Here is an 11,941-nt window from a genome sequence, read left to right as displayed (position 1 = left end):
AAACTCCAGTAGAGTCCATGGCATTTCTTTAGTACAACTGTCTGTGACGCCCTGTCTTCCTGGCTGGGGATAGGTGACTCCAGCTCAAATGAAGCCCTTGACCTCTGCAGCCACGCAGTGTTGCTGTATAAACACCACCCATGGGCAGTGCGTGTTATGAGGCTCCTCTGTGCCCCACCTAGGGGATAGGGGGCTGTTCTGGTGGATGTCAGGCAGCCTGGCTGTTCAGCTCAAGCTGTAGAAGCTCGTACTCTGGCTGTCTCTGGTTGCGTCCCCAGGGTGCCAGCCTAGATTAGATGGTGATCCTCGCATACGCGCAAGTGGCCTGAGAATTCAGGGGACCTTATTCCTGCACTAATCAGAGGCTGATGTTGCCTACCAAGCTACTGCAGAACAGCAGCAGGTGTGAGACCTAAGAGGGGAAGAATTCTTTAGTGAGAAGAGAAGCAGGTTTATTCCTGGATCATCTCAGACATGCCCACTCCTAGTCCCTCTGCACCCTGGAGACCGAAGATCCATGGCATGGGCAGGGGTGTGTGTGTTGCTCTCAGCTCAGGCTGGTAGAGCTGGTCAAAGTAACTTGTCATTGGGAAATGGTTTCCTCAACCTGTTTGTGACAAATGCTGCTATGTTTTTAGATGAGTTAAATAATCTGCCAGTGTCTTAGAAAAATGTTTCCCAGCTCTTCCCTCGACTAGGTTGGCCACTGAGGCATTCCCAGAATACCGGATCTGATGGGTTGGATCACAGAAACCCCCTTGGGAACTGCCACCTGTTGTGCCTGGACTACTTCTGAGCCTGTCTTCCCTGCCAGCTTGGGACTTCAGAGCCTTGCATGGTTTGAGCCCGACACGCTAGCCTGCTACAAACACATACCCAGGTCTGAACCACGTCCCCCAAAAGCTGCAGGCTAAACTGAAAACAGCTTAAGAAGTGTTCCTGTCTCCAACACTCAGGTATCCTACTCCAAATGGGGTCCAAACCCCAAATAAATCCATTTTACCCTGAATAAAGTTTATATAGGATAAACTCATATATTGTTCACCCTCTATAACACTGATAGAGAGATATGCAGAGCTGTTTGTCCCTCCCCCCAGATATTAATACATTCTCTGGGTTAATTAATAAGTCAAAAGTGATTTTATTAAATACAAAGTGTAGGATTTAAGTGGTTCCAAGTAATAACAGACACAACAAAGTGAATTACCAAGCATAATAAAATAAAACACGCAAGTCTATGCCTAATACAGTAAGAAAGTGATTCAAGATGAAATCTCACTCTCAGAGATGTTCCAGTAAGCTTCTTTTACAGACTAGCCTCCTTCTAGTCTAGGTCCAGCAATTACTCACACCCCTGTGGTTACAGTCCTTTGTTCCAATTTTTTTCAGGTATCCTTTGGGGGTGGAGAAGCTATCTCTTGAGCCAGCTGAAAACAAAAGGGAGGAGTTTCCAGGGGCTTAAATAGACTTTCTCTTTTGGGTGGAAATCCCTTCTCCTCTCCTATGCAGAAGCCAGCTGCAAGATACAGTTTTGGAGTCACATGGGCAAGTCACATGTCCATGAATGACTCAGAACTTTACCGGACATTCTGGTACTTCTGGGAAAGCTGTGGCCCCGCCCCTACCTCATCGCCCTGCCTGCCAGTGTGATCTTGCATGCGTCCCTCATCCGTGATACTGGACAAAACCATGTCTGGTTTTGTCTCAGTACCAGACAGGGGACAAACCACACAAAAAGGGGATTATCCAGCTTAAAACCAAATTAATGGCCAGCTACCCACCATGCTCACCACTCCCAAACAGCTTCTGTGCAGCTTCCTAGAAATCTCCTCTACCAGGAATAAGTTCCAACAAACTGTATCTCCTGCATTCTGTCCCAGAGGCACTGATGGTGGGTATATTGTCCAAATAATGAACATTGTGGCTCCTTTCTGGAGTAGGGCCTAATGGAGTTAAAGGAGTCCTTGGGAACTTGTGTTTAACTTTTTAGGCCTCTTAGAAAATCACAGCTCTGGTCTTAGCCCAACCTCCTGTCTTCTCCCTAGACATTGCTCCTCTGGGTTAGGTGTCAGACACACTGCCTTGGACAAGTGCACTTGCTTTATAGGTGAAAAGAAGGATTTAGTTCTCCAGGGCTCTCAATTAAGGACCAAACAAACAAGAGACTGAAAACAGGCTTTAGTTTAGAATTTTAAAGGTCCCTAGGGGGTTTAGACCATAGGTCCCGTCAATGGAATAGGCTGCCAAGAGAGGTTGTGGAATTCTCATCATTGGAGATTTTATGAAGAACATGTTGGACAAGCAACTGTCAGTGCTGGTCTAGATTTACTAGGTCCTGCCTCAGCTTCTCAAGCTTTTCAGCTTCAGCCTCACATTTCTATGGTGCTGTGATTCTATAAAATATCAATAAAAGACATTTTTTTTCTATTAGGTGGGCTGGCGCCAGCCGCAGAATCAGCAGAGATATGGGAATGTTCTTCAAAGGGGTGGACTATTCTTTCCAGGAATTTAAGATGGGATTTTCAAAGAGCCAGGCACCTGATTCCCCTTGGCTTCCAGTCCCTCCCAGCCTGGCATTTCTGTGATTTGAGGATCTCTGGTGGATATCGAAGATCATGAGTCAATGGACCCATAGCTGCACACCAGGGTATCATTGCCCAGTATAGACACCTGCACTTCATCACCTAAGGCCCGGTTTTCAAAGGTGTTTAGGTGCCTGGTAGGTTTTTCTAAAGCCTCTAGGTGTCCAAAATGTATTGATTTAAATGGGAGTTAGCTGCCTAGTTGCTTTTGAAAAACCCACTAGGTGCCTAAATATCCCCTGGGGCCTGGATCCATAAAGAGACCCAGGCATGGTGACCCGCAGTGCGGCAACACCTAACGTTTAGGCACCTAGAAGATCACTGGGGCAACAATAGGGTCACACACAGCCTGAGTCAGCCCCCTGGGCTCCCTATATGACGGATAGAGAGAGACAGACACCTAAGAATGGGAGTCACAAAATCGAGCACGCTAGGAGGGGAGGCGCCTGAGCTAGCCGATGGGAGATGCCGAGGAGAGGAGTGTGTGCTAGCTCAGAGAGAGATGCTTAAGTCCAATCAGGGAGGCCCCTGTGTCTGCTAGCAAACCACGAACCAGGGGAAGATAGGCGCATGCTCGGTCCGGGGCCTGATCTGGTAGTACCCGATACTTGATGACATCAAATGGATACTCCCATCTAATCAAACACACCTCGCCCTCCCAAACGCCCACCCAGCAAAAACATCTGGAACCAAGAAACAAATCAACCAACCAACAAAATACAGTACATCCTTGCTATAACGAACCTCTGGGGATCCAAGCCATTTGTTCATGAAAGCCAGAGGTTCATTGTAGAAAAAGAGCCCTGCCTCTGGGGGCAGCGTCTGACACCTTGAGCCCCATGGCTATGGCAGAGGCTGACAGCTCTTCCAGCCCTGGGTCGGTAGTGGGGTCAGAGAGCTCCTCTGGCCTTGAGGCCGCAGCGGGGGCAGAATTTTTACTCCCCACTCTGAAAAAAGGAGAAGAGGCAGAGACCCCACGTGTGACTTTGATATGGTAACTGATTTTATGTGGAAAGTGCACTGATACCATAGCGATGGGTGGCAGGACAAAAGCCTCAGACGGATCGATCGATCAATAGATGGAGGGGTATGTATGGGGATGGATGGATAGCTAGACATGATAAGTTCATGGAGGATAGATCCATCAATGGCTATTAACCAAGAGGGTCAGGGATGCAACCCTGTGCTCTGGGTGTCCCTAAGCCTCTGACTGCCAGATGCGGGGATTGGACATCACAGGATGGGTCACTCAATAATTGCCCTGTTCTGTTCATTCTCTCTGAAGCATCTGACATTGGCCACTGTGTGAAGACAGGATATGTATATATGTGTCAATTTATAGTAACTCCATTGACCTGAGTGCAGTTTTTTCTAGATATTTACCAGTGTAAATACCTCAGTGTGCATAAACGGATTGCATGTTATGTTCTCATGGAGACAATAATGTCAAGAGTTGATTATATTTATAAAAAACACAGAATGAGATGATGGTCATGGGAGAAATATGGCCATTTTATTTTTTGGAGAATAGCCTTGACCCAATCATTTTCCACAGGGCAGCACTGATATCCTTGTTTCTCATGCTATAAATGATCGGATTAATCACGGGAGGCACCACGGAATACACAACAGCCACCATGAGATCCAGACATGAGATTGAGCTGAAGGTGGGCTTAATATAGGCAAAACTAGCAGTGCAAACAAACACAGAGACCACAATGAGGTGAGGGAGGCAGGTGGAGAAGGCTTTATGCTGGCCCTGTTCAGAGGGGATTCTCAGCACTGTTTTGAAGATCAGAACATAAGACACAATTATAAAAACAAAGCAGTTAAAGCAAAGTACACGCTAAAGGCAATAGCCCCAGTTTCACTGAGACATGAGTCATACCAAGCAAGTTTGAGGAGCTGGGGGATTTCACAGAAGAACTGCTCCATCTCATTGTCTCCAGAGAAGATTATTGCAAACGTGTTCCCATTGTGCAGTGCAGAATTGAGAACCCCACTGATCCAGATACTGGCTGCCATTTGGACACAAGTTCTCCTGTTCATTATTGACTTGTAGTGCAGTGGTTGGCAGATGGCAACGTCAGTCATACGCCATGATTATTAGTAAGGGAAGCTCAGCTGTAGCGAAGAAAAGGAAGAGAAAGACTTGGATGACGCATCCATAATACGAAATGGCCTTGGTGCTCATGAGGGAATTGGCTATGGACTTGGGGTCGACAATGGAGATGGAGCCAAGGTCTAGGATGGACAGATTCATCAGGAAGAAATACATGGGTGTGAAGATGGTGGTCGAGAGCTATGGCTGTGATGATGAGAAGAATCCCAGTCAGGGCTGCCAGGTAAATCCCTAGAAACACCATGAAATGCAAAATCTGCAGCTCCCGAATGTCAGAGAATCCCAGGAGAAGGAACTCGGTCACAATGATTTGGTTGGACATTTTCTTCCTCTGTACATCATGTGCAGGACCGGCTTTCGGCCGATTCAGCCGATTCGGCTGAATTGGGCCCCGCGCTAAGAGGGCCCTGCGCCGCAGCTCTCCACCCCGCCCCCAGCTCACTTCCCCCTCCTTCCCTCCCCTGAACGCTCGGCCCCCTGCTCCTGCCCCTCCCCTACTTCCCGTGAATCAGAGGTTCACAGGAAGTCTGAAAAGAAGCAGGGGCAGGCAGGCAGCACCAGGTAAGCTGGGGTGGCGGGGGGGCGCAAGAAGGGCTCCGGGGAGGCACGGCGCGTCCCAGTCCAGCCCCGGCTGAGCAGCTCCCTCCGGCCCCCGTTCCGGCCAAGCGCGTCGGCCTGGCTTGGCTCTGGCCCCCGCGGCTTGGCTTGGCTCCGGCCCGGCCCCCGCGGCATGGCTTGAGTCTGGCCCGGCCCCCTCGGCAAGGGTCTGGCCCAGCCCCTGCGTCTCGGGTCTGGCTCGGCTCGGGCCTGGCCACTGCGGCTCGGGTCTGGCTCGGCTCGGGCCCGGCCCCCGTGGCGCGGCTCGGTTCGACTCGGGCCCAGCCCCCGCGGCTCGGGTCTGGCCCGGCCCCCGCGGCGCGGCGCGGTTCAGGTCTGGCCCGGCCCCCGCAGCGCGGCTCGGGTCTGGCTGGGCCCCCGCGGCGCGGCACGGCTCGGCTCGGTTCAGGTCTGGCCCGGCCCCCGCAGCGCGGCTCGGTTCGGGTCCGGCCCGGCCCCCGCGGCTCGGCTCGCGTCCGGCCCGGCTTGGCTCTGGCCCCCAGGCCAGGCCCCCGCGGCTCGGCTCCGGCCCCCCGGCTCGGCTCCAGCCGCCGACCGGCTCCGGGCCGGACCCAAGCCCCGCGACCCCGGCCGGAGCTCCGGCCGGAGGGTGTCTTGATTCCTGGGGGCGGGGCTTGCAGCAAGCCCCGCCCCCAGGAATCGGGCCCCGCTCTTGCTAAATCCGGCCCTGATCATGTGATGCCTGTGAATGGAAGGACAAGGGAAATGACCAGGGTTCGGCTGCAGTCAGTATAGGCCTTGCAGGAGCCCTAGGCATAACTAACAGTATGAACCAAAGGCTGCAAATAAGAAGAGATGAAATAGAATGTATGGGTTTGAAATTATCATATTATTGGACAATATTTGCATTCCCCAGTCTTTCTTAAAGCTCAGTTTCCAATTAAGCGTGGTCAGAAATTTTCTACTTAAATTGTTTTCAGAGGAAAATTATGTTTTCAATTAATCAAATTTTCATAGAAAGTCTCAGGTATCCTCAAATATATTTCATGGATACTTCATATATATACATAGGAAAACTGAAAACTCATGTTTTTTGGGTGGATCTAGGCCTAAAAAATCAGTTTTCTGCAATTTTTTGCTGAAAATGTTTGTTTCTCACTTGCCAAAACATGAAAAATTGGAGATTTCTGGGAAGTCTATGAAAACCCTATTTTTTTTATTAAAAAAATGCTGATAGGCTCTAGATGTTTGATTGACTTGATAGCAAAAGTCTTAAAGAGTTCCAAACATAATTCAAATTTATGTTCTTAAATTAGCCCTGTATATTAATACTCTAACATTTAATTGAAATGGCAAACTTACTGTGCTGGTCTTTGTGGAATTTTTCCCAGCTTGCGATGCATTCGAGCCTCCAGTGTTAGGAATCATCTATCTATCTATCTATCTATCTATCTATCTATCTATCTATCTATCTATCTATCTATCTATCTATGCATGCACTGCCAAGATTGTTTGGTTATGCCTTTCTCTCATGCCCCCATCACCGTATTATCCAGGAGTCGTTGTCGTGTCCCTCCTCTGGATGTCCTGAGTTGCTGGGTCTCTCTGCAGTTCCTAGCAGACAGGGATCTACTCCACAGATGGGCTCTCCCTGCTCCCCTCCTTGGGCAGGCATGGCTGAGAGGTGATGGACTAAATGGGATGAGGGACTGTCATAAACAGAGAGTTAAGGGTTAATGCCTCTTTTACCTGTAAAGGGTTAAGAAGTTCACCTAGCCTAGCTGACACCTGACCAGAGGAACCAATGTGGGGACAAAATGTTTCAAAAGGAAGGAGAGAAGTTCCCTTTGTCTGGGTCAGTTTCACTTTTGACCAGAGTGGGAAAGCTCCAGAATTCAGCCTCTTATCAAGTAGTGAGTATTAGTGAAGGGAATAAATAGGTTTATGTTTATTTTCTTTTGTAACTTGTCTTGTGAAATTAGAGGAATAATCAAATTGGGTATTTTTTGTATAACTAAGTTTTTGCCCAGGGGAATATCCTCTGTGTTTTGAATCTGTTGTCTGTGAGAGTAGCTGGTATGCTAATCTCTCCCAGAGGGTTTTCTTTTACCTTTCTTTTTTTAATTAAAAGTCTTATTTTTAAGAACCTGATTGATTTTTCCTTGTTTTAAGATCCAAGGGGTTTGGATCGGTGTTCACCAGGGAATTGGTGGAGGAGTCTCTCAAGACTACCCAGGGAGTGAAAGGTTTTGGGGGGAAGACAGAGTTTCCCAAATAACTCAATAACATTTGGGTGGTGGCAGCCAGACCAGATCTAAGCTGTTAATTGAGCTTAGGGGTTCACATGCACGTCCCCACATCAGTACTCTAAAGTTCAGAGTGGGGGTGAAACCTATGACAGGGACTGAAAGCCTCTCCCAGTTCCAGAGAGGGCCAGGCAGAGGAAGGAGGAGAGTGGGGTGGGAAGGACTGATGGCCAGGGCTGGCCAATGGAGAGAAGCAGGAGAGAATGTCTGGTGTTTGGAGGTGGGATATAAGGAAGCGGGGATGGGGGGCTGTTCCCTGGGGCTGGGGCCATGTCAGGGGAGTGGGGCTAAGCAGAGAAGGGGACTGGTGGGCAGAGGGGTTCAGCTGGGATCTCTGAGGAAGCTCAGTCAGGAACTCTGGGTGGAGAATTGGCTCTGGCCATGGGAGGGGGAATCTCAAAGAACAGGGACCGAGAGCGTCCGTGAGTTGGAGGGTTGTGAGAGCGGAGGGAGGGGATTAAGTGCTAGGGGGGTTGTTTGGGGGTCTGGGCTGTGGGAGGCAGAGGGAAGGAGAAACTAGGGGACTAGAGTAAGAACATTCAGGGAGTGGAGGATGTGGCAGAGGCTGGAGTCAAAGGGCCTGAATCTCCTCTCCCTGAAACCAGACATACTCCAGTGTAACACCATGGACTACCCCTGAGATGAGTGATGGGGGGATCAGCCCCATTGACTCCAGTGGGGTTACTCCTGATTTACACCAGGATGACTGAGAGGGAAATCAGTTGACTGCAGTGGAGTATTTCTAACTTTTCTTACAGTTGGTGTGTTATGGTGATTTATTGTGCACAGCTAGAGATCAAACCGGGGCTCAGATCCTCATGCCAGAGTCTCCAAAGCTCAAGGGCCAACTCACCAGAGTGCAGTCCACCCACTGGGCCTCAGGGGGAAATAAAGTGACAGCGTTATTAGCCACTTTATTGGCTAATAAAAGTTAGGCGTGTCAGCCTTTGAAGTACTTGGACTCGTGCCAAACGGATTGCATTGTGCAAGTGCATGGCAAGAGAGGAGGAGCTGGTTGAAAGCTGTTTATAATTCGCAGCCCCATAGCTGCTGAAAGGAAAATGTTCTGGCCAACAAACCTAGGCCTTGTGACATAAAATCTAACCCTGGGCAGAAATCTGTGCCTAAAAACAGGAGGCATCTGCCTCTGTTGAAGGGTTTCTAATCTTGGGGAACTGTCACTTGAGCATGACCAAATATTGAGAAGGTGCTGAAACTATTTTTGAAATGAATATAAATAACCCATGCACATGCTCACTGGGAGGGGGGGATGATTGGGGGCGGAAGAGTTGGTGGGAAAGGAAGAGAGGAGTTTTGGGGTCAGTGAGAGGAGGGGTGATTATGGGGAGGAGGATAAATGAGGAGGGTGGATAAGAGACGAGTTGGGGGTCAGGAGACAGGTTGGGGGTCAGGAGATGGGGAGGGTAACATGAGGGTGAGTGACAGCAACCTGGGGGAAAATGGGGATGGGAGCACCTGACAGCCCCATATTGCCCTACCATGTCTGTGCCAATATCTGGGGGTTCTCAAACCATCTATAGGGGTCCAACCCTCCCTGCTCCCCTCACATAATTTTGGGATCATGTGTGCCGGGTTTAGGGAAGCGCCGCCCCTTGGGGTGTGAAGCTGAGAAGAGACACATATGGAGCATGCAGCGACAACACCGTGAAGACCCTGTTGGCACTGGGGTGCTGGTACAAGTGGAGCAGTTCACACCTCTAAAAGCGATTGTTTCAGGCTGCACCGTCTCCTGGAGGGGTTCTCACTCAGCTCAGAATAGCTCATTAAGATAAATAGGCCACTTCACTGGCAGATACATGCATCCGGCTTTGTGCTCACTTATGGAGGGGTTCTGGGGGTGGATGTGAGGGGAGCCCAGACAGGCATAGAATACAGCTCCTGTCCAGAAAAACGTGGTGGTTCTGAAAAGATCCTTTTGCTTCTCTCGTCATCCATATCCACTGCTATCTACAGCCGCCACAAGGACCACTTTCTCCTACCAACATTTTTCTTTCTCTTCAAACAGCTAGGAAATTAAATACCCAAAAACTTCATTAAAATAGAGTTAAGGTCTCCCAGTGAGAGCTCGTGCCCATACAGAAGGTCCAGTTCAGCAAAACTCAAGCTTCTGAAAACCAGGACATGCAGAATTAAGGTAAATGCTCACATAACCTTAACTCTGCCCCCTTTGGGCAATACCCGTAACACCCAAACTCCTGCTCTGCCTTGTCATTGTGATGGACACATGCTACCTAAGCTTGTCCTGCTCTCGAACACTGGGCCTGCTCCCCCCACAGAATGCCACATTGGTACAATTTAACTACATCCCCTTTTACAGCCCCTTCACACTTGCACACAGGAGACCACCTAAACCTCTACTTCCCCCTACTCCTCATTAAACCCACAGCCTGCTCTCCTATCCCCCCTCACCACTGACAAGATGAACCTACTGACATGACCTACACAATTCTGTATTTAAATGATGAAGATGGGACCCTCAAGGGACAAGTGCACCTCTTCCCTTTGGTCACACACATGGGGTGCAAGGGTGAGACCAGATCTCCCCATATCACAAACACAGCTCTATGATGCTCCTCAACTAATCCCCAGAGCTCCTCATATCACAAACACACCACCCTTCTCCCTTCACCATTCAAGTGAGATACAGCTAACACAATGAATGCAGCAGGAGTTTAATGCAGAGAAGTCCATGGGGCTATTGTCAGCTCCTGGGGGCAGAGTTAAGCTTGTATGAGCTTGTATCTTAACTCTATTTCTTGGCTTTCCAAAGTTTAAATTTTGCTGTACAACACAATATTCTGGTAGGGTTTGAACTGGGGGTAACCTTAACTCTGTGTTAATAAAGTGTTGTTGTTTTTTTGCCATTTATAGCTAGATCGATCAATCAATTCTCATCTGATTTACACTCGTAAACCTAGAGTAACTCCACTGACTTCAGTGAATTTAGTCTGGATTATTACCACTGTAAACACAGCATTTAGTATAAAAAAGATTGCACATCACCTTCCCATGGAGACAATAATGTCATCATTTGATTATATCTGTAAGGAAACACAGAATGAAACCATGGTCATGGGAGACATCTGGAAATTTTATTTTTGGTGAATAACCTCCATTCAGTTAGTTTCTTCAAGGCACCTTTGATCTCCTTGTTCCTCATGCTGTAGATGATCGGATTCATCAGAGGAGGCACCACGGAAAAAAGCACACCACAAGATCCAGACCTGATGTAGAGCGGGAGATGGGCTTCATGTAAGCAAAAACAGCAGTGCAAAATAACAAGGAGACCACAGTGCAGTGAGGAAGTCAGGTGGAGAAGGCTTTATGCCGACCCTGCTCAGAGGGAATTCTCAGCACTGTTTTGAAGATCTGAATATACGACACAATTATAAAACCAAAGCAGCTTAAGCCTAAGAATATGTTAAAGGAAATAACCACAGTTTCACCAAGGTAAAGGTCAGAGCAGGCCAGCTTGAGTATTTGGGGGATTTCACAGTACAACTGACCCACCATGTTGCCTCCACAGAAGGTTATTGCAAACGTGTTCCCAGTGTACAGTATAAAAAGGAGAATTCCAGTGATCCAGGCACTGGCTGCCATTTGGACACAAGCTCTCCTGTTCATTATCATCTCATAGTGCAGTGATTGGCAGATGGCGACATATCGGTCGTACGCCATGATGGTAACAAAAGCAAAGTCAACCGCAGTGAAGGAGATGCAGAGAAAGACTTGGGTAACACATCCAGCATAAGAAATTGACCAGGTGTTTAACCGGGAGTTGGCCACGGACTTGGGAACAGTGAAGGAGATGAATCCGAGGTCTAAGACGGACAGATTCATCAGGAAGAAGTATATGGGGGTGTGAAGGTGATGGTCAAGCAGTGCAAGGATGATAACAAGGAGATTCCCTTTCAGGGCTACCAGGTAAATCCCTAGAAACAGGATAAAGTGTAAAATACGCAGCCCCCGAACATCAGAGAATACCAGAAGAAAGAACTCAGTCACGGAGGTTCAGTTGGACATTTTCTTTCTCAGTACATCATGTGCTCCCTGGGGAGGGGGAAGGACAAGGGCAATGTCAGGAGAGAGCGTTCCTCACCTCTAACAATCACACCAGTAGTGAACTGCATTGTGACACCAGTGTAAATTGCCACAGCTCCCTTACAGTCGAGCAGTGTCCATTTCCACCATCTGAGGATCTGGTCCCAGATGCGGCTTGATAAAATGCCATGTAAATATGGAACCAATTACAATCCAAACCCTACAATCTTAGGAACGACGATCCTCCTATTGCGACAATGGAGAGCTATTTTACGAGAGGAGAGTGAGGCTACATCTAAACTATGAAACAG

General features: G+C 48.6%; 1 protein-coding gene and 1 pseudogene across 1 annotated transcript; both read right to left on the bottom strand.

Moving 5' to 3' along the window:
* Positions 1-4,095: 4,095 nt before the first annotated feature.
* On the bottom strand, positions 4,096-4,676 carry LOC135887472 (olfactory receptor 14A16-like; annotated as a pseudogene).
* Positions 4,677-10,895: 6,219 nt separating this feature from the next.
* On the bottom strand, positions 10,896-11,719 carry LOC135887471 (olfactory receptor 14A16-like). The gene is made up of 2 exons (XM_065415220.1): positions 11,689-11,719; positions 10,896-11,521 (listed from the first exon to the last, which is right to left on the bottom strand). Exons 1-2 carry the CDS (start codon positions 11,717-11,719, stop codon positions 10,896-10,898), a joined length of 657 nt encoding a protein of 218 aa, XP_065271292.1.
* Positions 11,720-11,941: the final 222 nt, after the last annotated feature.

The sequence above is a fragment of the Emys orbicularis genome, chromosome 13 (genome assembly GCF_028017835.1).
Source record: "Emys orbicularis isolate rEmyOrb1 chromosome 13, rEmyOrb1.hap1, whole genome shotgun sequence".
Taxonomy (NCBI): Eukaryota; Metazoa; Chordata; order Testudines; family Emydidae; genus Emys; species Emys orbicularis.
Note: the sequence above shows the minus strand (reverse complement) of the source record. Positions and strands in the feature narration are given on the sequence as shown.